The 26,836-nt window shown below is 37.2% G+C and overlaps 3 protein-coding genes across 4 annotated transcripts; 2 read left to right on the top strand and 1 right to left on the bottom strand.

Moving 5' to 3' along the window:
• Positions 1 to 1,942: 1,942 nt before the first annotated feature.
• LOC114823959 (dihydropyrimidinase) lies at positions 1,943 to 8,158 on the top strand. Its single transcript, XM_029099986.2, has 13 exons — positions 1,943 to 2,134; positions 2,221 to 2,388; positions 3,343 to 3,394; positions 3,485 to 3,754; positions 3,864 to 4,075; positions 4,614 to 4,734; positions 5,478 to 5,565; positions 5,650 to 5,728; positions 5,985 to 6,072; positions 6,173 to 6,213; positions 6,306 to 6,358; positions 6,490 to 6,646; positions 7,765 to 8,158. The coding sequence occupies exons 1-13, from the start codon at positions 2,039 to 2,041 to the stop codon at positions 7,954 to 7,956; spliced, it is 1,617 nt and encodes a 538-aa protein (XP_028955819.2). The 5' UTR covers positions 1,943 to 2,038; the 3' UTR covers positions 7,957 to 8,158.
• A 7,963-nt stretch (positions 8,159 to 16,121) lies between these two features.
• Positions 16,122 to 17,930, bottom strand: LOC114823958 (uncharacterized). 2 transcript variants are annotated; one of them, XM_070819132.1, is made up of 4 exons: positions 17,783 to 17,930; positions 17,043 to 17,221; positions 16,752 to 16,967; positions 16,122 to 16,366 (listed from the first exon to the last, which is right to left on the bottom strand). In XM_070819132.1, exons 2-4 carry the CDS (start codon positions 17,118 to 17,120, stop codon positions 16,319 to 16,321), a joined length of 342 nt encoding a protein of 113 aa, XP_070675233.1. In that variant the 5' UTR covers positions 17,121 to 17,221; positions 17,783 to 17,930; the 3' UTR covers positions 16,122 to 16,318. The 2 variants fall into 2 exon arrangements, with proteins under 2 accessions (XP_070675233.1, XP_028955818.1); XM_029099985.2 differs by lacking the exon at positions 17,043 to 17,221 and having other exon boundaries at positions 17,783 to 17,927.
• Positions 17,931 to 22,299: 4,369 nt separating this feature from the next.
• On the top strand, positions 22,300 to 26,234 carry LOC114823957 (F-box protein At2g26850-like). The gene is made up of 5 exons (XM_029099982.2): positions 22,300 to 23,880; positions 24,001 to 24,080; positions 24,213 to 24,391; positions 24,569 to 24,643; positions 25,655 to 26,234. The coding sequence occupies exons 1-5, from the start codon at positions 23,266 to 23,268 to the stop codon at positions 25,840 to 25,842; spliced, it is 1,137 nt and encodes a 378-aa protein (XP_028955815.2). The 5' UTR covers positions 22,300 to 23,265; the 3' UTR covers positions 25,843 to 26,234.
• The last annotated feature ends 602 nt before the right edge of the window (positions 26,235 to 26,836 follow it).

The raw sequence follows: 26,836 nt of genomic DNA, 5'->3' as shown, positions 1-26,836 counted from the left end.
GCCCAAAGGAGAAGTCGAAGCGATGATTGGAGACAATTCGACTGGAAAAAAAAAAACGCTGGCTTCGAGGGTAGGAAGGTCATTTTCTTGCAGCAAGGGAGAAAAGAAGCAGGAAGGAAGGAATGAGAGGGCAGCTTGAGGAGTTCACTGCTGATGACAAGTAACCCCTCTCACATGATGAACAGTGGACGGGAACTGAGTTTTAGTAGATAGTAATGCGGCTCTCATTTTTTTTTTCCTATCAGATTGATTTGTTTTAAGTGGTTTTCTTCGGAAAGATTTTTTACTGAGACCTACATTGCTCATGGTAAATGCCTAGCTTCTTGTTTTGGCATTGGAAGATGTATTTGCAGATAGGATTGATTTTTTGTGTATCTTTTATTTTTTTGGGTATGCTTCAAGATAATATTTAGGCAACGTGTATTTTAAAGACGCAACTTTAGTTTTTTATAGTCATATTTGGATTTTGTATTGGGCTATGTTATCTACGTATTCTTTTTTACTTTTTACACACCTCTTGTTAATTTGGGGTATGTTATCTTGCATTATGTTATAGTGTTTAATTAAAAAAAATACATCTATTCCATGAATCAAATGACTAATCACACCATCACCCGATCTAAATGCATATGTACTTGAGTCACCAAAACAAATCGACTACATAACGACATACCCTAAAATCCACACTAAAATCAAACTAAAAACTATAGTGACCTTTATGTTTGCATGGATTTGCAAAACCCATCCTCTAGCGAGCATCACCTTCGTACATTTCAAGCTTAGACACCATCTTGCCTAATAGAAATGAGGAACATATGACTTTTAGTTTAAACATATGACCTTGCATTCATATGTGTAGAAAAATGTCAAAAACAATATGTTTACCTAATAGAAATGAGGAACATAGGAAGAAAAAAAAAATAAGGAAAGAAAATCAAATGGACTGGCCTTTAGTTTAATTTAATTCCTAATTTTTAGGTATTAGATTATGAATTTTAAAGGAAAGCTAACATTTTACTGTATGTACAGCTAGAATGTAAATTGATTTTTGTATTTATATTTTAATAAATGCATGAAACTCAAGTACGATTCCAATTCTTTTTCCTATAAGTAAACATGTACTAATTAAAGTTATTTATCAACGTTTTCAATGAAATATATGATATTTTTACTCAAAATATAAGTGGGGTCGGGTTGTTATAGAACTTGCCATATATGAAAGTAATGTTAGGAAGATCACATGATTTTACTATATTTGTGTCTCATATGATGAGCTAAATAATGTTTACAATCAACATCTAATAAGATAAAGAGTTAAAAGATCGGGAACACTCTCTTTTTGATAAACATTGTGACACCCACCTTGTAAGGCCTACTTCGTAACTTTATTCAACAATCCAAACCATTTATAATTCACATAATTCATAGATCATCCTTAGAAAATATTAGACAAATTCATAACCATTATGATATTCATTTGTAGGGAAGAAAATTCACAAATACGGTTCTGCAAAGAAACTCTAAAATGAGTATAATTTAATCCAACGGTCATATGGTTTCAGATTGATGTGATTTTTGGTACACATGATCTTTGAGGGAATACCTAAAATATAAACGGTTCAGACCATTGAAAAACGTTACAAAATGAACCCTAAAAAATAGCTGTCAAAATGTGTATAAAATTGATGTGTTCGGATCCTAACCATAAAAGAATTGAGAAGGAACTATTACCCCACTTGAAATGACCCTCTGCACTATTACCCAAGTAAAAAAAGTGGATGAAATTCTGTCGACCATAAGAGGTTAATTGTCTAATTTCAAATACTTCTGGGGTTAAATTTATCAAAAATATTAATTAATTTAGGGGTCAATTTCATGTTGAGAAATAATTCAAGGTGAGTAATAATAATTCAAAGGGCAGTTAGTTGACATTTTCCACTGTGAAAAGTATAAACGGCGCTAAAAAGCCAAAAAGAGACTTAAGAGATCACAGTCCCGCATTTTCAGACTTCTCCCAGGAAGGAGTAGTATTCGATCCATGGCTTCCAGCTCCAGTCCTCAACGCATCTTCCCTCTGTTGTCTTTGATCCTCCTTCTTTTCTCCTTCTCTCCGATTTCCGAATCGAGCCACCAGGTATTCACTTTCCGTTTGGTTCCCGAGAAAATTAAAAAGAAAAATCTCAGTCGTTTTGATTACTTTGTTATTTTAACGTGTTTCAGTTCTGTGATGCTGGAATTGGACATGGTGCGTCGACCTGTGGGGTTTCTTCATCGTCTTCTACGAAGCTGTTGATCAAAGGCGGGATTGTGGTGAACGCTCATGAGATGGAGGCTGCTGATGTTTATGTGGAGGGTGGAATCATTGTTTCTGTTAGGCCTAATATTAAGGTATAATAATATTTCAGTCTTTTTTTGTTTCTTTATTTGTAGTGTTATTTTTTTTCAAAATTGAAAGAACTTCATTGGTTGTTAATTATGCTGGCAGCCCGTTGACTTTGTGAACTTCATTTTTTGAGGGTTGAACTTGAATCTAAAACAATCTTCACCAATATCTCTTTTTTTTTCAAATCTTTTTGTTTTTAGTTGGGATATTGGGATTTTTCAGGTTTGGTGGAGATGCTTTGTAATTTGGATGGGCTGTTGGTTTACCAATTCCTTTGAACATGTTTCCAGCTAGTTCCTTTATTAGTTCTGGACTACTGAACCAATAGAATCCTTTGCTCCCGTTTTATTTTCGTGCCGATAAAGTAGGATAAGTTAGTGTGATTATAGGAGGAACTGTTAGTGTAGGAGTGCATATAAGGGGCAAGCACTAAATCATTCCCATGTATACTATAGACGTTTTTGTGAAAAATGTGAGCTGTATGCAAATCATTCTTCTGTAGCGTGTGAGAGAACATTATAAATGCTGATTTTAACTTATTTTCAGATACAATGTCATAACTCTAAAGAATTGATAACATCTAGAAAAAAAAATCATAAATTGTGAAATTGTTCCTAGAACAACCTCAGACCTCAGTAACTCTAGAATTTAGATTAAATCCTGAAAGTAGTTGTTATTATAAATTATCCAAGATATAGTTGTTCCACTTACAATTCTAGAAAATGACGTATTGATTGCAAATTAAAATGAACAGCCTGTAATTACGTGATCTACATAGTACTCAGACTCACGTGGAGAACTTATGTATGTATATAACTTTTCATATGCTCCAAGCCTCCGAGTGTTTTATGTCCTTTTGTTTACTCTTCAGATTATTTTTTTCTTTCCTTTTCTTTATGCTGTACTTGATTTGATGCCATTGTTTTGCTCTGTTTTTGCTTTTCAAATGCCATTGGCAGGTTGGTGATGATGTTACTGTGCTTGATGCCACTGGAAAGTTTGTCATGCCAGGTCAGTTTTCATACTACACCTATGTAATAAGATTAAAGCATCTCCAATCATGAATGTTAAATATAATTATTTGTTGATTAATATTGACAGGAGGCATTGATCCTCATACCCACCTAGGCATGGAATTCATGGGTACAGAAACTATTGATGATTTCTTCAGTGGTCAGGCGGCAGCATTAGCAGGTGGAACAACTATGCACATCGACTTTGTTTTACCAGTGAATGGAAGTTTATTGTCAGGGTTGGAAGCTTATGAAAAAAAATCTAGGGAGTCCTGCATGGATTATGGTTTCCATATGGCAATTACAAAATGGGATGAACATACTTCAAAAGAAATGGAAATAATGGTCAAGAAGAAAGGTTAGGTTCTTATAGTTCCAGGTTTTATTAAGTGGGCTTATTTATCGACTGTGCTATTTATGTAATACATCTATCTGTATTTCTATAATTATTCGTATCCTATACTCAGGTATAAACTCTTTCAAGTTTTTCATGGCCTACAAGGGGTCCTTCATGGTCAATGATGAGCTTCTGCTAGAAGGATTCAAAAAATGTAAGTCTCTTGGTGCGTTAGCCATGGTGCATGCAGAAAATGGAGATGCTGTATATGAAGGACAGAGAAGAATGATAGAACTTGGGATTACTGGTCCAGAGGGACATGCTCTTTCAAGGCCCCCAGTGGTAATTAGAGAAATAAATTATTCATGCAAACATAATTTGGATAAGACGAAATTTGCTCTATCAAATTTAAATATTAGTTAGTTTTGCATCATCTCTTTTCACATGGAACATTAGTCATGCTTTAAGAGTTAGTGCCGCTTCTGCATGGCCTTGTGGCAACATAAACGTACAATTTTATTAAGCTTATAGTTCAACAATCTGCCTGCCATACATTCCTGCTGTTTTCATGCTATCGGGTTTAACTTTTGTGTAAAGGATTTTGTTTGAGGGTCTTTCTATCTTTGAAAGACTATAACAAGATATGTACTTCTATATAATCCCTTTTCAGCTGCACGCGTAGTAGTTATTGTCTAAATACTGGTTCTTCTAGGTAATGAATATGAAATTGTATCCTTTTATGCTGATGTCATATTAATTGCAATTCATTTGGTAAATTTGTTCTTCCTATTTATGTGGTTCTTTTAGTTATCTAATAGTTATTTCCAAGTAAATTAATAGCACATGGTATGTGTTTGATTCAATATAATTGCCCATGTAGCTGGAAGGAGAGGCAACTGCTCGAGCAATTCGACTAGCAGGTTTTGTGAATACTCCCCTCTATGTAGTTCATGTGATGAGCATTGATGCTATGGAAGAAATTTCTAAAGCTCGCAAATCAGGTTCATAGTATCTAAAATTTTTTTGTTGCGTTAAATTTATCTTTCATTAGCTTTAGCGTTTTTCTTTTGTTTTGCAACTATATCTTGTTCTTGGTAACTAGAAGTTCTACCAATTGTTGGGTTTATATAATTAAATAAGATAAACGCTCTCCTATTTTCCTCAAAATTCTTACATTGGTTGCCTATGTAACTCTATAATGGCTCATGGTATTCAACCAAATTCATCTCTCTTTTAATTTTGTCTGAACCAAGTTCATCGTCTAACATGACTGTTTCAAGTCTAAATCATGTTCGATCATCCTTTACCAAAGTTCCATGATGTGATTTGGACCAAGTTGTTGAAAGGGTTCCATAAATAGTATGTTGCAGAGTTTATGTATCAAGCCAGAGTGCAATTTAGCAAGTGAAAAGATTTCTTATCTAAGTTGGTGTGGTTTTTGGAAAATTCCAACAAGTGACCATCATTATACTCGTCAATTTTGATATCTTCTTCTTCATCGTTTCCTAGATCAAAAAGCCAAAAAGATGGCTTAATCGAAAGAGTACAGTGAACAAACTAAGAAACAATTCGGAAACACATGCCTAATAAATAGAGAAGAAGCTCATTAAAATTGATTATTGTATTTTCTAAAAAATAAAAAAAAAATTCCATTGGTTATTTTGAATAGGTCATTATGCACCCTCAAACTGTTAGTTTTGAGTTAAGTACTGAACGCGTGCTCCAAATGATTATTAAATGGCAGGGCAGAAGGTGATTGGCGAGACAGTACTTTCTGGGTTAGTGCTTAATGATTCTTGGCTTTGGGATCCTGACTTTATCACTGCTGCTAAGTAAGAGTTCTCTCTATTTAATTTATGTTATGTTCAGGTAGTCAAAGGTTCTACGTTAAGAACAATTGTCTTCTGATGTTTCAGGTATGTCATGAGTCCCCCTATAAGGGTAGCTGGACATGACAAAGCCCTTCAAGCTGCTCTTTCAATGGGAGTTCTGCAGGTTTATTTCTTATTGCAACCTTATTTGAGAACTGTCTGATTTGATCCACAGGGCCTCTTGGTACTGTAGTGATTTATTACTGTAAATAAGAAGACAAGTTTGTGGTTATCCCTTAACATTGTACTCAGAACCAGATTTTGACCTAATTTCTAACTCTAAGAGTACATATAATTTTCAGTTGCCTAAGTTTAATAGTGTACAAATTTGTTTTATGAAAATATGAATGTTTTCTAAAAGTAGATTTAGCAATGTGCAGCTTGTAGGAACGGATCATTGTACCTTCAATTCAACACAGAAAGCTCTTGGAATAGATGATTTCCGGAAAATTCCAAATGGTGTCAATGGTAGTCATCAAATGATCTTTGATGTTGTTTAACTAAGATATATGCTTGTTTTCTACCATAATTGTACTTTCTAATGCTTAACATGGTTACTGGAAATTAGGTATTGAGGAGAGGATGCATCTTGTATGGAATACAATGGTGGTAAGCTGCCACAAAATCTCATTCCTTCTAATAAGCAGCTTAAATTAGAATCAAACTTTTGGATAATATATATATATTTTTCTAAATCCCAGGAATCTGGTCAAATTTCTGTTACTGACTACGTCCGGTTGACGAGTACTGAATGGTATGCTTGCTGTGGTTTTCTTGTTTATTATTCGAGTTGTGAACTTTTGAGATAAAGTATATTTTACTACATGATTTCCATTATGCTGTTTAAAGTATGTCAAAGTGATTTCAGTGTCAATGGTATTTCAGTGCTAGGCTTTTCAATATATATCCTAGGAAGGGAGCAATTCGCGCAGGTTCTGATGCAGATATAATTATACTAAATCCAAACTCAAGCTTTGAGATACATGCAAAGTCCCACCACTCTAGAACAGATACCAATGTCTACGAGGGATGGAAAGGGAAGGTAATCATTTTCACTTCACACGAGGGAGGGATATGCTTTTTCTAGAATATTATTTTAGAATTATAAAGCTAGTGATCCCTCTATGGGACACATTGGTTCTATGATCTACAGGCATGGATACATATTTCAGGTGTCTAATACTAGCAAAAGCAAAATTGTTCTGAGGTTTCTGACTTTACATAATGTTATATGTGTGTGGATATACTATATACATATACATTATTTGCGTGTCCAGGTAATGGATACTGTCAAATGCAATTTTACCAATTTGTTTGATGCCAAAACCAATATGTGATACAAAGAATTTTGACGTTTAACCTATACTGAAAATCAAGTTGGTGAGCCGTGTGATGGTAAACCTTCCCGCACGGTTCGGAGAGAGAATTTTCCTTAAGTAATAAGATTCATATGGAAAAAAATAAGGACAAGAAAGTTGGTTTACTTGAGCTTTCAATTGCTCTGTGTTCTTTGCTTACTCAGTCCTTAGGCATAGCAGCATACCTATGGTATATGTATTTTTATTTGCCTTTTAATGCATAGATGTGATTGTACGCCCTTGACATCCTACTTTCCTGTTTATCTTTTACTTATTCTATCCCTACAAACAGCATCCATTTCTGTGAAGATATTGCATGTTAAGTACTTTAGTTTCTCAACTGCAGCATTCTTTCGTCATAGGAAGAGTCTTTAAATTATTATTAGAGCTCCAAAAATGTCATACTGCACTCCTCTTCACTTTATTTTTTTATTCTTAAGGAATGCATGATGACGTTTTAGGAGTTAAAATAGCAGCTCTGTTATTTTTCTTTATGAAATTACAACTTCCTACTCGAAGAGGTTCCAAGGAAGGTTATGGATTGTTATTTTTCTTTCGTAGTTATATGTTTCCCTGCATCACACTTCCAACTCCTTGTTTCCTTGTGTGTGGGTTCAGTTTTTCAATGTAGTATTTTCCTCTCAAGCCTCTCCATTTACTTACATATCATAATCTACCTGCATTTACGATTCAAGCATCTGCAAGAGCCAGACAAAATTTTTAGGCAAATTTGTACTTTGATAGCTGATGTGGCAATTTTGCTTGAACAAATCCTTGAAGTGATCATGTTCCACTTTCTCAGGGCAAGGTTGAAGTGACCATTTCTGGTGGAAGGGTTGTTTGGGAAAATGATGAATTGAAGGTTGTTCCTAGTTCTGGAAAGTACATAGAAATGCCGCCTTTCGGATATCTTTTTAATGGAATTGACAAGGCAGATGCTAAGTACCTATCTTCTATGAAAGCCCCTGTAAAGCGTTCTAGAGCAACTGTTTAAAAATTGCAGGTACTTTGACTATTTTCCTTTTCTTGTATTATTTTCTTAAACTTGATTAGAAATGGAGAAGATGCTCCTGTATATATCGCATCGTGTTTGAATAATAAGATCAAAGTTTTCTGTATCTTCATTGTATGTCATGTATATGAATTCGCTTTAAGGTCAATCAATAAGATTCTCACTGCAGTTTGCAGTTTGTGTATTTTACTGTTTGATTGATTTTGTGTATGAGGAATGAAAGAATTTTCAGTATGTGATGGCTGCAAGGCTGTGCAAAATACAGCAACTTGATTCCATTTGTATATGAGACTGATTAGGGTTTTGTTATATTGCCAACTCACAATCTTATCTCTAATTGAGCTAGACGGCGAACGTGTACTATCTTCATCACCTAACCAGTTTCCATATTTGATCCTAGCCTTATATTAAGGTTTTAAGGGATCTAATCTGGACTGTACACTTACACTTGATTAAAAGCTTAAAACTAGAAGCTGAAAAACTAGTTGTTACATTTAAAACAAAAACTAGAAGCTTCCTTCATCATCGAACCTTCAATTCGAGGAACCAGAAGCAATTTAGGTTCCAACACTCCCCTCTAAATTGGTTATGGTTGTCACATGAGCAATCGCTTGAGGTAAGTGAATATGTCCTTTGGAAGTGGCTTGATGAATATGTTCTTCTGTCTTGCAGTAATGAAGCTCAATGATGTTTTCTTGTAATGTTTCCTTGATGAAATAATATCTTCTCTTGATGTGCTTTGTCTTTTGATGAAACATTGGATTTTTTGTCATAGTAATCGCAGAAGTGTTATCACATGGAAGAGGTGTGGCATCAATATGCAATTCACCAAAATCCTTGAGTATGAATCTCGTCAAATGGTCTGAGATGTTGCTTCTAAGGCACTCGCATACTCAGCCTCTATAGTAGATAGTGAAAAACTTTGTTGCTTAGCTGAGGTCCATGAAAATACACCTGAGCCAAATGTAAAAGCATACCCAGATATGCTTTTGCAATCATCTTCACTACCTTTCCAATTACTGTCACAAAATCCAATTAGGATCGTTGACTTTCCCATTTCATGTTTGATTCCACTGGATCCTTGAACATATCTTAGCACCCTCTTAGCAGTTCCCATGTGAATTTTGGTAGGATTTTGCATAAATCTTGAGAGTATGCTAGTTGCAAACATCAAGCTTGGTCTTGTTGCAGTTAAATACAAAAGACTGCCAACAATGCTTCCATATATATTTGAATCAAAAGGTTCACTCCCATCATCCTTCATGAGCTTCTAATTTGCAAATAGAGGAGTGGACATAGGTTTACATTCCTTCAATCCAAACTTTTAAGTAGCATGTGGGCATAATTTTTCTAATGAATAAAGATGCCATTTGACTGTTGTATTACCCCAATGCCAAGAAAATGATGCAAGAAGCTTAGGTCATTCATCTCATCTCATACCTCTTCATCATTTTTACCTTGAATTCTGCAATCATTGCTTCATCGTTTCATCATTTTCAATGTAGACTACGTTATCCACATATCAACATAGATTGACACAATGAGGGTTCTTGAGTCACTTCCAGATTTGGTGTGGAAAGTGGCTTCATTTGGACTCTTTTGGAATCTTTTCTCAATGGAATAGAAACCAATTTCACTGTACCAAGCCCTTGGAGTTTGTTTTAGGTCATAGAGAGCCTTCTTCAATTTGTAAACTTTGTTAGGATTCTCTTCAATTGTGAGACATTGTGATTGTTCCACAAACACCTCTTCTAGCACTCCATCTAAGAAAGCTGACTTCATATTGAGTTGATGTAGCTTCTATCCTTTTTGAGTTGCCAAGGCAATCAATGTCCTTATGGTATCCAACCTTGCTACCAGAGCAAAGGTTTCATTGAAATCCACACCAGGCTTTTATGAGCAGCCTTTAACTACTAGTTTGGCCTTGTTCTTTTGCATTAATTTAGCTTGTTCTTGTAGACCTACTTTACTCCAATCACTAGCTTGTCACTTGGCCTATTAACCAATTCCCATGTCTCATTCTTTTCTACCATTGATAGTTCCTCTCTCATTACCTTTTACCAATATTTATCTTTCTCAACTTCCTCATAAGTCTTGAGTTCAACTACATAGTAGTTACTAATAGATTATATCTCCTCCAAATTTCTCATTCTTACTGGAGTTAAGCTTGGCTCTCACTCTGCGGTTGACTTTGTTGTGGACTTACACTTGCTGGTTGAGGTGTCGTTGGTGATGAACATATTCCAGGACTTCTTGTTCAATTTATCCATTTTGATTGGATTCCATTCCATTCAGATCAAATTATAAATGGAAATTTTCTTTCTCCTCTATACTTGTTTCCCAATTCCATAGTGCTTCTTCATCAAATATCACATATCTTGAGAGATTTTTTTTTTTTTTTTTTTTGTCATCAGATTGAAAAGTCTAACCTTTCTCACTTGTTCCGAATCCAGCAAAATGCTCTTGTTGCTGGACTTTTCTAATTTGTGCATTCACTATGAAAGTACATAAGCAAAGCATATTGAGTCAAGTACTATTAGCTGGTTGATTGTTGTTTTTTTTCCACTAAACATTCCAAATGGAGTTTGTTTGTCAAAGTTTTGGTAGGGTACCTAGTTAAAAGATACAGAATAGTGTTTACTACCTCTCCCAAAATAAATAAGACAATTTCTTCTTATGTAGCATATACTTAGCCATTTCAACTATAGTCATGTTCTTCCTTTCTGTAAGACATTTTGCTATGGTGAATATGCAATTATGAGTTGCTTTTCTAGGCCCAAATCTAAATGAATGAGTTGAATTCCAGTGAGGTATGTTTATACCATATTTAGTGCCTCCGTATTTAGATCTCGTACAAATACTTAGGGGACTTAAATGTAATCATGTGATAAAGGAAGGGGCAAATATGTAATAAGTGAGGAGCCCTTATTCTATAAAAGGACTCATCACCCTCACAATTAGAAGAGGCCATTTCTAGAGCCTTCTCACCTCTCTCACCCCCTCACAGAGCTCTCACTCTTAGAGCTCTCTCTCCCTCACTTCTCAGAGAAATACAATACAATCAGTGTGGATGTAGCCTAAACCTTGGGGTAAACCATGATACATCTTGTGTTATTTACATTTCTGCAGATTCACGATCGGATTTACGTTGTACCAAGACCTTCGGTTTTGTGCATTCAACATTTGGCGCCGTCTGTGGGAATCGACACAAAAAACTATGTCGGTTCTTTTTTATTTTTTCACCTCTACCGTGAATCTGCAAAATCACAAGACCTAGAACCAGAAATGATCCGCTGGTTCATCTTCTTAAACGTATCAATTTCTCTCTCTCTCTCTCTCTCTCTCTCTCTCTCTCTCTCTCTCTCTCAGCGAAGTCGTTTCGAGATTGACAGCAAGGAAAGAAAAAAGCAAACTGGCCATGGACGTCCTCCCCTGGGTTCCAAGACTACTGGCTCCAGAAGCGCTTCCAAGATCCCCAAAACGACGCCGCCACTCACTGAAATTCGCTCGAGCCCTGCGCCCTTTTGTTTTCTGCTGCACCGGAAAAAAACATGCATAGCCGGCCGTCGCACAACCGGCTATCCGGCTCGGCTTTTCACTATCGGATTGCAGCTCTCTTGCTCGCCATGGTCTCCACCATGGCCGCCATCTACGTTGCTGGTCGATTGTGGCAGGAGGCTGCCGATAGGGTTTATTTGATTCAGAAGCTGGATAAAAGAAATGGTTATTGTTTTTCTGCTATAGCCGTAGACGACACACTTAAAATTATAGATTGCAGGTACATTGATCCAATCTATTCTTTGACATCACCACCAATACGGTCTCTCCATCTTCAATGGGCGAAGAGCAAGTACATCTTTAAGATGACGCATCTAGTCGCATCCATTGCCTCCTCCGCCACTATCCAACCCTCGTAACGCCAGTGGATTTCCAGTGGTGCCAAATTGTCCAATGACTGTAGGTCCAGCTGCCTTGCCAGTTCCCATTGAGAATCCTACGGAAAATCTAGCTTGAACGGGTCGGAGTTGGCAGGAGGAAATGATTGTTCATGGCACTAGCAGCAAGTTGTTGAACCTATACCCTGCCATCAGCCAAGCGCTCTACATCGCCTTGGAAGCTGATCCACGGAAATGAAAAGAAAAAGTAAAGCAAGTTTGCCAGAAAGGATGGAGGTGGAAAGACAGAGATGCAGTAGGAAACAAAACAAAAGAAGAAAAGAAAAAGGAAAAGAGAAAAGAAGAAAAGCAAAAGATATTCTTATTATTATGATGCCTTCTGTCTGCCAGGTGAAGAGACAGAGAGAGTGCAGCAGAAAAACACAAGCAAAAGCAAGGAATAAACACCCCACCAGAATGATGTGGTTTACTTTCCTTATTTTTTAATGATGTAATTTATTTTTCGTATCTTTTGGAGACATCTGTATAAACCCCATCAGAAGGTAATTAAAAAAAACGGCAAAGCCCAAAATAAATGGGCTGGAATGTTGTGTAGAGAGCGAAGACCCATAAGCCCAAAATAGCTCCAACCAGGCGATCAAGAGTACGCCAGTACTCCAAAATTATTTTGCAACCCGCTGCTATTACCACCAACCAGGTGATGAAGTGTACAACCTGTACTCTAAATATCATTTGGCAACTAGCCATTCATGCCACCAACCAGGTGATGAAATGTACAACCCGTACTCTAATATCATTTGGCAACTAGCCATTCATGCCACCAACCAGGTGATGAAATGCACAACCTGTACTCTCCTTCGTGCCACCAACCAGGTGATCAAAAGTACGCCCAGTACTTCAAATCATACATGAGCATTACTCATGTCAATCATACATAAACACTCATGAGCATCACTCATATCAATTATACATAAACATTCATGAGCATCACTCATGTTAACATTCATAAGCATCACTCATGTCAACATCCATGAGCATCACTCATGTCAATCAACATAAACATTCATGAGCATTACTCATGTCAATCAGCTTCAAAAGCTTCATTTACAAAAACTCTAGCTTCTAAAGCTTCATTTACAGAGCTTCACCTACAAAGCTTCACTTGCAAAGCTTCACCTACAAAGCTTCAGTGCAGGGTATACAAATATCGTCTTCGAACAACCGCCACTTCGGCCCATACATGGACTCAATTTGAAGTCTCCAGCCAACAGACTTTATTGACCAAAGACTTAGGGGACTACATTATGTACCATATATTGGGCCTCAACTGGGCTTCATGAAAAACACTTGGGGGACTTAGCCTATTATTTATGTATTAAGGAACGAGCCCTTATTTTATAAAAGGGACTCCCTCACTTTCATTAGAGAGCACACATTATTCATGTATTGAGGAGCGAGCCCTTATTTTATAAAGGGGACTCCCTCACCTTCATTAGAGAGCAACGCCGCCAACTGAGCAACCACCTCGCCGCGAGCATCACTCATAGCCCATCACTTAAGTATTGAGGAGCGAGCCCTTATTCTATAAAAGGGACTACCTCACCTCCATTAAAGAGCATCGCCGCCAGCTGAGCAACCGCCTCACCGCCAGCATCATTCATAACCCATCACTTATGTAGTGAAGAGCGAACCCTTATTCTATAAAAGGGACTCCCTCACCTTCAAAGCCACAAGCCGAGCCAATGAAGGCAACATAAGCCACGAGCCGAGCAGCCTCGCAATATGTACTACTTCTAGTTGAGCATCATTTCAGATTGAGCACCGCCTCATATCGAGCATCAGCTCAAGACAACATCTAGTTACTTCGGCCCACACATGGACTGAATTTCAAGTCTCTAGCCAAAAGACTCTCTTAACTAAAGACTTGGGGGACTACTGTTTATACCATATTTAGGGCCTCCGTATTTAGATCTCGTACAAATACTCAGGGGACTTAAATGTAATCATGTGATAAAGGAAGGGGCAAATATGTAATAAGTGAGAAGCCCTTATTCTATAAAAAAACTCCTCACCCTTACAATTAGAAGAGGCCATTTCTGGAGCCTTCTCACCCCACTCACCCCCTCTCAAAGCTCTCACTCTTAGAGCTCTCTCTCCCTCACTTCTCAGAGAAATACAATACAATCAGTGTGGACGTAGCCCAAACCTTGGGGTGAACCACGATACATCTTGTGTTATTTACATTTCTGCAGATTCACGGTCGGATTTACGTTGTACCAAGATCTTCGGTTTTATGCATCAACAAGGTATATTCACTTCTCTTATCACTCATTATCTTCTTGATTTGATGTCCACTTTGCAATTTTACTATGGCTTTGAGCTTTTTGAAAATTTTGAACACTTATGATCTGAATCTCATGAAGACTCAACACATTCTTTAGTAATCATCAGTGAAAATCAAGAAGTATTGTTTCCACTGATAGTAGTATGCATAGGACCACACACATCAGTATGAATCAATTCCAGTGGTTTTATTGCTCCCCATGCTTTTCCAGCTTCAAATGGATCTATGTGATGCTTCCTAAACACACCCTTCACAGGTTTTACTGATTTCATCCAATTGTGATAGCCCTTAAACTATTTCATACTTGTGTAGATTGTGGTAGCTATTGTTCTCTACTCTGGCACAAAACACATTTGCCTTTTCCTCTACTTAATTTGCGCAGTTCACTTGTCGAATGTTATTTGACTTGCAATCCTTCATTACATGACCAAATTTGTTGCACTGATGACACTTAGACTTACCTTTGAACCAACATTCTCCAAAATGGAGTTTGTCACAAAACTTGTACACATGTTTTTTCTTTGCATTTCCATTGGTACTACTACTATTGTTGGGCTTTGCATTTACATTGCTTTTTCCTTCCCACTTTTTGTTCTTGCCCTTCCATTGTTGCTTATGTTTGTCATATTAGAGGGACTCCTAAATCCTACATTAAGTCATTAAAATGTCATTTCAGTGGTTGCATCAACATACCCTTCAAGCCTTTGATCAAAGGCCCTCAAAGATACCATCACATCTTATATATTGAGATCATCAGTGTCTTTGGTTTCTTCAATCATACTCACTATTGAATCATATGGTTTAGTCAAACTAATTAGTAGTTTCTAGACAATTCTTCATTAGGAACATCTTCTCCATGGGTTTTCATTTGATTAACAACATCAAACAGTCTACAAAAGTAGTCCTTCAGCAGTTCATTTTCTCTCATGCATATGTATTCAAAGTCACATCTAAGAAATTGAAGTTTTTCCTTTCTAAGTTTCTTATCACCTTTATATTCATGTTGAAGACATCCCAAACATCTTTTGCAGTTTCTTCATTGGCTATTATGGGAAACATCAAATCTGAGACAACCTTTATATGATTCCCAAAGTTCTAGCATCATTCATCTCGTCCTCTTGCAATGCAGCCTTCTGTGTTGTTGTGAGATCCCTTCTCAATGGCATCAACTTCTACTGCCAGTAACTCATAACCATACTAGACCATATCCCAGAGCTCATAGCAGTTGAAAATAGTGGTCATCCTTATCCTTCAAAAATCATGGTTTTCCCCATCAAACGTTGGAGCTTTTAGCTCATTGCTATTTGATCATTTCATTTTTGGATTTGAGGTGTTTTCAAGGGTTTCAAGCACTGCCAGAAGGTTCCTAAATGTTCACAGCAACACCCAAATAGAATAATGATCAGGAACTTAGCAACGAGGCCATGATAATGTTTATGATTTTTGTGTATTTTACCGTTTGATTGATTTTATGTATGAGACCGATTGTGAGAGTTGTGGTACATTGCCGACTCACAATCATATCTCTAATTGAGCTAGATGACAAATATGTACTATCTTCATCACCTAACCAATTTCTTAGGTCCCAACAAGGAGGCAATGCTCGCAAGTTGGTAGAGTCAGATTACATGCTTGTTTGAGTTGTTGTCACAACATTTGAACAACTTTTGCTTTGTACTTGAGATGTTGTGTCCGTTGGTTTAGGTTGTCTTTGGGTTTTTTTGTGTTTCTTCTGTTTTTTATTATTTTTGTTTTAATGTTGAAATATGATGATTTTATAAAGTTAGAGACTATATTTGACTCCACTAAAAGATGATGCTTTAGGTTTGGGAGATTATTACATCCTTTTATTTATTTTTCTTGGTTCAGACGATGGATAACTAGTAGCAAGATGCAACAATACATGGTAAACAGTAAATAGAATGTATAATAATATTATTAATATTAATATCACACTGTACTGGGAGATGAATAAAGCTGTTGATTAGGTTTTCATTTGACAAACGGGTCTTATCGTCTATAAGACTACATCATGATGATGTGAATAAATTAATGATTACAAATGGCAGGCAGGAATTGATGATTTGCTTGCCTTCTTAGGAAATCAAGGCCTAATACAGCAATTTATGTAAGTCAGAATCGTCTTTTTCCTCTGCATAAAAATATAAATATAAATACAATTAGAAGAAAAAAGGTATATAATTTTTTTATCATTTTATTTTTAGCTTCTCACACACCCCTGTTAATTTCTATTTGTGTATATCGTTTGATTTATTTTATTCAATTGCCAAAAATTAGAAAGGATGCGTGAAGAGTTAAACAGGATGTGTGAATGTCGCCTCTTTTGTTTTCTTTTCCTTCTGAACTGAATAATGTGTTATGTAAATCATGGACTAGAATGGAATGCTCTACCTTGTGATGATCCATGTGCGTTTATAGGGGATATGGATCAAAACAAGGTGAGCATGGAATTGTGAAGAACACTCACTTCAGTTAAAACAAAAAAATAGCCAAGTACTGAAAAACGAGCGTCTTACCGTAACAGAGTCATCTTGGTGATGATGATGAGGATGATGAGGGTGAGCAGCCATGAATTCCTGTTCATTCCCAAGGCTGTTACGCTTGAACTCGGTCAAGTTGGTCTTGTTTTGCTTCCGGTTAGCACGAGCCTGAGAGAACACAACGGTGTAGTTTGTATCTGGGCTGTTCTGATCCCATCCTCCGAATTGAGGTACAGACTTCCGACCATTTTTCTGCAAATGCATACATGTTTTTAGCAAATGGAATTCTTATAATGTAGCTAGAGTAGTAAATGCAGGCGAAATTACATAAATAGGTAAGATGGCTCCTTGACCTTGCATTGGTAAATAGTTAACATCCCCTTGGTAAAAACACACGTTAACCATTTACCAATACAAGCTCAAGGACATGGAAGCCCCCCGCACAAGGGAACAAAATAAAAATCACACTTCTCTTATGTCACTGGCTACAACTGAAAGAATACCATCTGCACAAGAAAAACACAATTGAGCTTTCTTCAAAATATTGCTCGAGGGTAACAAGCTTGAATTTATTCATCAAAAGACATCAATTAGAATATATTGCACGATGAACGAAAAAGTTAGTAAGAGGGAGCGTCGCAAAATGATTGTTTTGGAGCACTAATACATTTCTTTTTTTTTCTTTTAAGTTATGCGTCTCATAGACCGCATATAGTGCAGGATTCATAACCCACCATTTTCGTTTCTCCATGTTTACATGTAACGACATATGCATCTATAGTAAAAGAAAGATGATTGAGCTTATATCATCCTCTCGTTTACACATTAGATTATCATCCTCTTGTTCTTTAGAAAAACGGTCAAATGAACATTAAAAAAAAAAAAACAGCTTTGACTTCAATGGGGAATTTGTACAGAACTTGCAATTAATAGATCAATGTTCTTCGTAAATTTCAATAAAAATAAAAAGTAAATATTGAAAAATGGAAAAGAAAAGAAGAAAACAATGTATGAACCCTAAACAAAGAGGAATATGATGATTTCAGCAATTGGAGTTGTTGGCTTACCTCCTCCCGGTGACCCATGTAATCCTTGAAGGAGAGGTAGAGACTTCTGCTAAAAAAAATGCTTGGTAAATTTTCACAACTTCTTACATTATATATCTCTCTAACTTAACAAGTTGATAATTATTTGAATTACTTGGCGACACATGATTGGATGATGACAAACAAGTTATTAGTCTGACCATTTACCATCCTTGTTTTTTCAGTTAGAAACATATGGTAAAGGTAAACTAGTAAGAAAGACAGGAAGAGAGAGAGAGAGAGAGATGTTAGGCCACAAAACATGGTAACCAGAAAATCTATTAAACAGAAACAGGCAATGGATGGTTACAAGAAACGATATTCTATTTATGAAAGTTTGATTTCAATTTACTTGGAAGGTTTGATCCTTTGACTAAGACATAAAATATGGTGACCCAAAAAGTTCAAAATGCAAATCTTCAAATTAATAAGATTAGCATGCAATGAGTTTGTAACTCAAGTGGTTAAAAATATTTTCTTCGCATTCTTCAATGCACATATTGAATTGTGTTGTCTAGCCATGCTATCTCATGTGTGCTAAGTCCTTATTAGTGGGAGTACGACTAAAGAAAGTGTACTACTAATAGCAAGTTTGATTAAAACGTATTGGAGTAAAACTTCTCATTCATCCTTTTGTAGATTGAAGAGACGTGAAAATTTTGTTCGACTATAGGTGTCGATCAATTGATACATTACACATGAGATGCTATGGAGTTTGATCGTGTTCTTAGAAACTTCTTAGTTTATCCTAATGGGACTTGCATATAGAAGTCCTTGGATGTCACCATATGGGCCACTCCTGAACTCAAGGACATCTTGGAAGCGAAAGAAATAACTTCAGACTAGGATATACATTTCAAGTATAATGAGAGAAACAATAAATTTTCCTATATTGTTGTCTCATTAATTGGCAAGACTTTTGTGAAGACTATGAAATGCTATGGCATTTGATGAGAGAAACAAGAAATTTTCCTATATTGTCGTCTCATTACAATTAACAAGACTTTTGTGAAGCACTATATCATGATATGCGACCATAAATTTTTGTCTTACGTGAGTTGAAAAAGATTCTACAACGCACTTGATATTAATATGAGCGATCATAAAATAACTTAGAGTTAATTATGTTCATTAAGCAAACTTCTGAACATACTCATGTGATTAAATGAAGAGAGTTCTTTAATATCACTGTTGGACCATTGCCCCCCTTCTCTACTAGTCACCGATATCCCTGTTAGCACTCCAAACCGGGAGGTCAACAAAGACTAGTATGGTTAACATTGATAGGCTCAAGCTAAAGATTTAGATGGTTGACAACATGGTTTACGTGGTCCATCTTCAAAATTGGGCTACATCTAATGTAATGATTTGTATATATGTTGGATACAGATTACAAAGATTCTTTAGAACAGAGAAATGTTTCTCTTTCTTTGTGTCCGCCCCCCATAGGAGGTGCTTGTCCCTCTTTATATAGGCCGTCAGTGGGACCAAAAGAATTGGCCCTCAAGTGCTCCACTGCCTTTGCATTAAATGAACTGGACATACAAAACTAACCTATTGCCTATTCCTCCACCGTACAATCGACATGTGAAAGTGAAGTGACATTTGTTCAGGACTGATTGCAAGGTTCCCTGTGCCAACATGTACTGAGGCATCGCTCGCCCTGAGTGGCTGAGGAAGCATCATCCCGAGCACTTGATCTGACAACCTTTATGTCATTTTGTAGGCCTCTATTCTTGTTGATGGCCAACGCGTGGATTGAAGCTGATGTTCCAGTAGGCCTGTCTCTAGGGCTGTGTAGTAAAGTTCTCAAGTTTGCCAACTTGCTTCAAGTGGTTGGAAAGTATTTTTTGGATAGGTGCTCATCTTCTTTGTCGATAGTTAGACTAGACTTGCAAGTGCTCGTTATTCTAATCTTTGCGATGGTGCTATGTTGTCTGGTACCATTCAGCTAGTTCACAGGCCCAAGGCTTTGATCTTCTTCTCTCGTAGGCCTTTCTAAGCCCATGATAAAGGGCCTAACTTACAACTATATATTATTTTAGGGTCTAAAGGGACCCTACATTAACAATCCCTTAAGGATAAGCAATGGAAAGAGAGAGAAAGACACCATAGTATAAGGTGATGCTCCTAGAAGAGAAACAAACCTATATTGCCTACCTCACTGTAGAATTCAAGCTAGCCATAGACTTAGAGGCTAGGTGGTGTAGCTTGAATTCAAAGACGAAGCTCGGAAGATCTTACAAATACTAGATAGCCCAAAAAATGAGGAGCTATACTCCAGTGCAGAAATGATATTGCCCCTAGTCTATGTTGATGGTCCCTAATATAAGAAGGTCTTTTTTTTCTGGTCAATCAAAGTAAATTTCATAGAAAGAGAAAGCTATTACAAGGTAAGAGCACCTCCAAAAGAGAGTTTAAAAAGCCCAAGCAAAAGCGCAATTCCATTACAAAAAATTACAATGAAATAGGCCCAAAGTGAGCAACCCATAACAACTAACAAATAGAAAAACCTAGACAAGAAAATATAAAGCAGCCACCTCCACCAAAACAGCCGTACCAGCATCGCAGATGCATTGCCACCGCCTGAAAGAATGGCCAAATAACTAAAAAGATGAATCGAAAATGGGGACAAGCAAGCTATCCACGCTGAGAGTGCTCCCATAATCCTACCAAATAGTGCAAAATGCACTTTAAATGCTACAAACTAGCAAAGTGCGCCTCCAAAGGAGATCCTAGGAGGAGACACATGACGAAACGAGCAGCAAGCGATGTGTGGAAAGGAATATTTGAGATAAACTCAAGGAAAACTGAGACCAAGCTTAGGGCAACCTGAGACACAAAATGCTTAGAACGAAAACAACTGAAATCTAAATGCATTAAAAGAAAAACCAAATCACCATGAGAACGGAAAAACTGGGGGGGGGGGGGGGAACTGAGACCAAGCTTAGGGCAACCTGAGACACAAAATGCTTAGAATGAAAACAACTGAAATCTAAATGCATTAAAATAAAAACCAAATCACCAACCATGGTGATTTGGAGAATGGAAAAACGGGGGGGGGGGGGGGGGGGGAAGGTAAGAACCAAAAAACAATGAGATATGGGGGGTAGGGAAGAAGAAAGGGGAAGAGGGAAAAGGGTGAGGAGGGGGGGGGGACACTAGGTTGCCGCCAACCCCAAGTTGAAGCAAGGGGTCGATGGCCAGAAGGCTTTCAAAAATTAGGTTGTTTTGAGAGAGATGAGGAAAGGCTTTTAGAGAGAGGTGAGAGTTTAATATGGGAAGATCTAAACATGTCGTTCCTCCAATCGTAAATGATTGTTCCAATCAGAATTGCACAAGAAGGTGCAGCCTAGAGACACGTCTTAAGCAACTAGCATGGTTAAAACTATAATTAGAGTTGCTTCTAACATTATGATTGACGTTTAGTGGCTCATTTCATACATGAATCGAAATGATGCAGGAAAATCTTTATTATATGTCATCGGGCTTTGAATTGGTTCACTCACATGAACGATTCCCATTGGCACTTTGAGATGGCAAGCAAGTTGTGACATTCATGTTATGAACGCATAGAGTGCACAAACATGTCCTGGCCCAGGGAATGCATCTGAACACGTGCATTACTTGGTACAACAAATAATGCACAAATATTATCTGATATGTCGCCTTAGAGAGATAACTAAGATGAGACCTTATGGTGGACAAGGTCAATCTGAAGTAATTTGTGTTTTAAGTTTCCATGACTCCAAATAGCCTAATTATAGCCGAATGTGAGTTGTCTCAGGTGGGTGCCGAGAGGGCATTTATGCTAGAGATGCAGTTCAGGTGTTGGCATGCCATGAGACTAAGACTCGTATAGTGTACTAGTGTCTGTTTCAAACAAAGTGACATGCTCATATTTGAAGTATGAGAATATGTCATATCATACATGTTGGAGACTAGAGTCAGAAACTAAAATAGTAGGAGTAATGAATAAATCCGTTCTTCACTACTGTGTGAGCCATTAGATTTTCGAATCCAATATTTTTACCCTTTGGACTAAAGACTGTCAGAAAGAGGATACTTGACGACTACTACTTTGGCGTATTTATTAATGGACGGTCAACAATCATTACCATCCAAGGGGGTGTGTATGGAAAAGCGGTCAAGTCGAGTCGAACTGGCATGAGTGCTTAAAGAAGACAATTTGTCATAACACCATAAAACGAATTTTGAGTTTTAAGAATTAAAGTGATGACTTTAAAATTACAGGTATAAAATAAGATCAAGTCTTCTGATGCATAGCTAAAGATAAGCCTCGTTTTACCACAAGGAGTAACCCTCACACCTCCAATTATGGATACTAGACTAGTCAAGTAGTAGACCATGGAATTTGTACGTGTTGGTGAGCGATTGGTTTGAAAAATGGCTGCTGAGTGGTGGAGGCTGCTTTGATAACAGAACCCTCAATCTGTTAACCACCAATGAACGTCACCCTAACGGCTACCTTTTCTGGTTATACGAATTTTCCTCCATCTCCCAACTTGAGAGAGAGAGAGAGAGAGAGAGAGAGAGAGAGAGTTTGTTCAATATCCACACAAATGAAAAAGGCACCAGAAAGCTATTTAAGGAAAACCTCCAATAGTCAATTATATAAGACTTTTTTTTGCATTTCTTCCTCTTTTCTTCTTGTCAACTACCTGTTCGTTAATTTGTGAAAGAGAGAGAGAGAGAGAAAGGGCGCTTGAGAGGGTGGGGGAAGATTCTAAAGAGTTTCTGATGAAGAATATGTTGAACTGATCCTCCTCACCAAGTTCAGTTCTTCATCAGAAACCCCCCCTATTATCTTCCATCTTTCACTTCCACCCCCTCCTGGGCCTCCTCATCTCCTTCCGTCCTTATCTTTCATTTCTTTTGGGTGGTGGGGTTTCACCTAATTTTCGGTACAATCTCCACAACAACAACAATCCAGATCTGTTTGTTGCATTATTTTCTTTTCTTTGTTCCAAAAGAGAATCTGAGGATTTTGGAGATATGGGTCTCTGCATCTAGACTTATCTTAACATTTAACTTTTCTTATCCCTGAAGGCCATCTGAGGACCCCATCTCCATTAGCTATCTCTCCTCCTTCCTCCTTGCTCCTTCCTCCTATCCTTGAACGCCATCTGTTTTAGCTGTCTGTACGGCTGGGGTCCTTACCATTTTCTTTCTTTTCCACTGAGCAAACCATTTGCAATATTTGGCTTCCTTTCCTTTTCCTTGTTGCAGTGCCATCGTTTTTTTCATTCATTCGTTGCATGTCATACACGAAAAATCTCTTCTTGGATTGGATTGGCTTAAGGCGAGTTATACGTTAGTTGGTTTGTTGTTTTCGGAGGCCCACCGTTGGGTTTTGGTGGGCTTCGTGGGAACCAGTTAAAAACCATCTATTCAAGATCACCATTTATGCCGACCTTGAATTTGAGGCCGCTTATAAATTTGTGATGCTACTTTACTTGTTCATAACTTGCCTCTCCCTTGTCTTTTTCTGGAAAGACTTGTCCTTCTTTACCCTCTCCAACTTCGCGAAGCAAGGCATTTCGATTCTCTTCCGCCCTCGAATTCCTTCCAGAATGTCCCTCGTGAGGAAAACTCTATCCCTTTCTTCTTCCAAAGTTGAGAATGTTGACGACTCACTGGAGACGTCTGTGTTGGACTTGCCGGAATTGGTGTTGGAATGCATTCTCGAGAAGCTTCCTCCCGACGCGCTTTTTCGAATGGCGGGTGTTTGTTCTTCTTTGAGGGAGAGATGCAGGAGCGATCACCTTTGGGAGAAGCACATGAAGCAGAAATGGGGCAGAGTGATTGGCCCTGCTGCTTACAGGGAGTGGCGGTGGCATATTGCTTCCAAGACTGATGTGATTGACTTGAAGCAGGGAAAGCAGAAAGGCCTCATGAGAATTCTCTCTCTTGGTTGGCCTTTCTCATGGATCAGATCCAAGGTTGATGATCTCGGAAGCAAGCAGAGGTCTTGTTTGCCAGCTGATTCAATCATGTCTTGGTACCTTGCTCTTGAGACTGGCAGGTTCTGGTTCCCCGCGCAGGTCTATAACCGCGAGGTATGTAATCTATCAACTACGATTTGCCAATATGTTTCGATTACAAGAGAAACAAGAAATAAAACATGCTGGGATATTTTGTGTTCATTAATTTGGCTTCATGTTTGTTTTGTGTTACAGAATGGGCATGTTGGTTTTATGTTGTCATGCTACGATGCTGAGCTTAGCTATGATCCCCGCACTGACACCTTCCAAGCCAGGTAATTCGATTTACACCCTTGATTGCCTTTTCTTATTCCTTATGTATTGTTTTGTTGTTAGCGTTTTGGTTGCGGTGAGTTGATGAGGGTGATCTGAGATAATAAATTGAGGAGGGTTGTTGATTTCTTCAGGTATCCGCCGCATGGAAGGAGAGCAGTTGCGATTGAGGACGCTGTGCCATGGGAAAGGCTTAGAGCGCCGCCTGTTGACACTCCGGCTCATGATCTTCACGTCTCCGACTGTTTGAATGAGTTGCGGCCCGGTGACCATATAGAGATTCAGTGGAGAAGAAACAAAGAGTTTCCTTATGGTTTGTTTCTAATTTTTGTTTTTACCAATTTTTTATTTTTTTTTGTCATAACCAATTAAGTAATTTATTTACATTCATCGCGGTGTAAAGTATGTTGGTTTTTGGATAGCGGACAACCCGAAGATAGTATGTTAAATGAATCATTAAATTGTTATAATTCATTTGGTTGTATTGCAGGTTGGTGGTATGGTGTAGTAGGTCACCTGGAATCGTGTGATGGAAATGAAAATTACTGCCTTTGTCATAATAGTGGTGAGTAGATTTCATTCTTCTATCTCACCCCCTCCCCTCAAAAGGATTGGCAAGCATGTGATCTAAAATTGATTTTTCTGTTGCTGTTAGGGGAGTGACGTTCTAAGATTCATACGGCCGACTAATTATTTAGTAAGATAAGATTTTGTTGTTGTTGCTGTTGTTAGAGGAATCTAACAATTAATTGGAAATAGCATTTTAGGATAATATATAATCTTTTGAGTAACAAGTCATTGATATGCTGCTCCTAATAATAATCTGTGGATAATAAGAATGCAATCCTCACTTTCACAGAATATAATAGATAGAATAGAATAATGTAGGGCTCTAGGGCTAGGTGGACCACCTTTTATACTATTTGATGTCATGATTTCCACCAACATTGTGCTAGCTTTGTCTCGCAAGAATATTTATGGCCAACCACATTGAAAGAACTCAATGTTCCCTCTACACTCTCTGCCTTTTTGTTGTTTGACTAGTGTCTGTTAGGGAGATTGCATATTCGTATTTCGTTGGTGTATTATATGATGTGGTAAATTCTGCATACAGCTAATGATTCAATGAAAAAAACTCATGAAAATTCGACATTTGCTCATCACTTACCACATTAAATAGTACGCTGAAGTAGTCTCATTTTTTTGGTTTTTATTTTATTTTGCAAAGTTGGAATCTTAAGGCTTTGTGGGGGCTGCATGCTATGGTCATCCTTGGCTTTCCAATTTGTTATTTAATCTCTCTCCATCACACTGACCGACCCACCAGCCAAGCAATCTTGCAAAAGATTTGTGTCCTCTCCTCACCACAATTGGACTATAACCTTAAAATATGATAATGAATAATCATGATTATGATCGTATAGTCGTGTAATTCGAATAATTACAATGACCAAAAGATTTGGTCAGTGTAACGTGCCCGTTTCTCTGCATTCAAGTTAAATCTCTATTCCTGTCATCCTAAATTAGGGCATTGAAAATCGTGAATATTTGTTTGATGATGTATGGTTTTGGACAGACACGGTGGTTCTGGAGTTCAACCAGTACACACATGGTTCACGGTGGAGATGCACAAACATCAGCAGAAGAGATCATCGAGAGGAGGGAAATGAGGCAGATGGGTTTTATGGGGGAATCAGGAAGCTCAGAACCAAACAAGAAATTTCCATGTGGAAGCTTCTTTGGCCTACGCAAGTTTTGGAATAATATAATATTATTATATGCAAATTTGGTTTTGCATTAGCGTTAAGAGATTGTTATTGGCACTCTAAAATTCGCATTAGCTACCTCAAACTTTCTATTTAAAAAGAAATTATGCAAAATGTAAAATGAGATTTTTTGAATGCTAATAACTATTTCTTACCTTTAATTCCAATTATATAATCCACTTGCATCACATTTTATTTACTTTTTTTTTTTTTTTTTTTTTTTTTTTTTTTTTTTTTTTTTGTGGGATTCTGATCTCTGTACACGGCAGAATTCATGCAATTAATGTAAGATAACTTATCCCACGATTTGTAAAAGTTTAGTTGATAAATCTTCAATTGGAAGTCGTAGAAATTGGTAATGCAATTGCAATTTCTCATTTTGCTTTTCAATATGTCTACCTTTTCATTCAAGCTCCCTTTACTTTATGATTTGATAATATGGTCTAATTGTATTTTATCACTTATAAGTGAATGGTCTTAAATTCAATTATTGTGGATGGCGTGTTTTATACTAATATGTTATGATTCGTCTATTTTTAATTTTTAAATACATTAAATTCAACAATTGAGATCAAATATGATTAAATCTAACGGTAAAATAGATCTAGCAACACAAAATTAAATCAAATGGTTAAAACAATTAAAAAAATTATTTAAATCAAAATTCGCTCAAAACTCAATAAATACATGCTTCAGAAGTCGGTTTAGTGAATTTTCAACTTTTACGACATGTCCCCAAACGTTGGGACTATAAAGGTCCTAATTTCCTTTCTAATATTCTAGTTGAAGATGTAAATTTATCTATTAGAATTTAATAAATTCCATCTTTTGACCAAAAAAAAAAAAAAAAAACTTTTATCGGAATCTAAATATTTTTAGGTTAAAAGAAGGAAAATTTTATTTGTATTGTAGCCTATTTTATCTGACAAGGTTAAAGGGGGCTGGCAGCAAGGGTAGAGAGATTGAGAGATGTGTTTGTAGAATTTTAGGGG

The sequence above is a fragment of the Malus domestica genome, chromosome 03 (assembly GCF_042453785.1).
Source record: "Malus domestica chromosome 03, GDT2T_hap1".
NCBI lineage: Eukaryota > Viridiplantae > Streptophyta > Magnoliopsida > Rosales > Rosaceae > Malus > Malus domestica.
Note: the sequence above shows the minus strand (reverse complement) of the source record. Positions and strands in the feature narration are given on the sequence as shown.

Bases quoted from the DNA above. Each gene is read 5' to 3' on its own strand.
- LOC114823957 (XM_029099982.2), top strand. From the start codon at position 23,266: ATGCTACTTTACTTGTTCATAACTTGCCTCTCCCTTGTCTTTTTCTGG. The intron at 24,081-24,212 runs GTAATTCGATTT...TGATTTCTTCAG, and splicing joins ACTGACACCTTCCAAGCCAG to GTATCCGCCGCATGGAAGGA. The intron at 24,644-25,654 runs GTGAGTAGATTT...GGTTTTGGACAG, and splicing joins CTGCCTTTGTCATAATAGTG to ACACGGTGGTTCTGGAGTTC.
- LOC114823959 (XM_029099986.2), top strand. From the start codon at position 2,039: ATGGCTTCCAGCTCCAGTCCTCAACGCATCTTCCCTCTGTTGTCTTTG. The intron at 2,135-2,220 runs GTATTCACTTTC...AACGTGTTTCAG, and splicing joins TTTCCGAATCGAGCCACCAG to TTCTGTGATGCTGGAATTGG. The intron at 6,647-7,764 runs GTAATCATTTTC...CCACTTTCTCAG, and splicing joins ACGAGGGATGGAAAGGGAAG to GGCAAGGTTGAAGTGACCAT.
- LOC114823958 (XM_070819132.1), bottom strand. From the start codon at position 17,120: ATGGTTAACGTGTGTTTTTACCAAGGGGATGTTAACTATTTACCAATG. The intron at 16,968-17,042 runs GTAATTTCGCCT...ATGCATTTGCAG, and splicing joins GAGCCATCTTACCTATTTAT to AAAAATGGTCGGAAGTCTGT. The intron at 16,367-16,751 runs GTAAGACGCTCG...ATTTTTATGCAG, and splicing joins ACCAAGATGACTCTGTTACG to AGGAAAAAGACGATTCTGAC.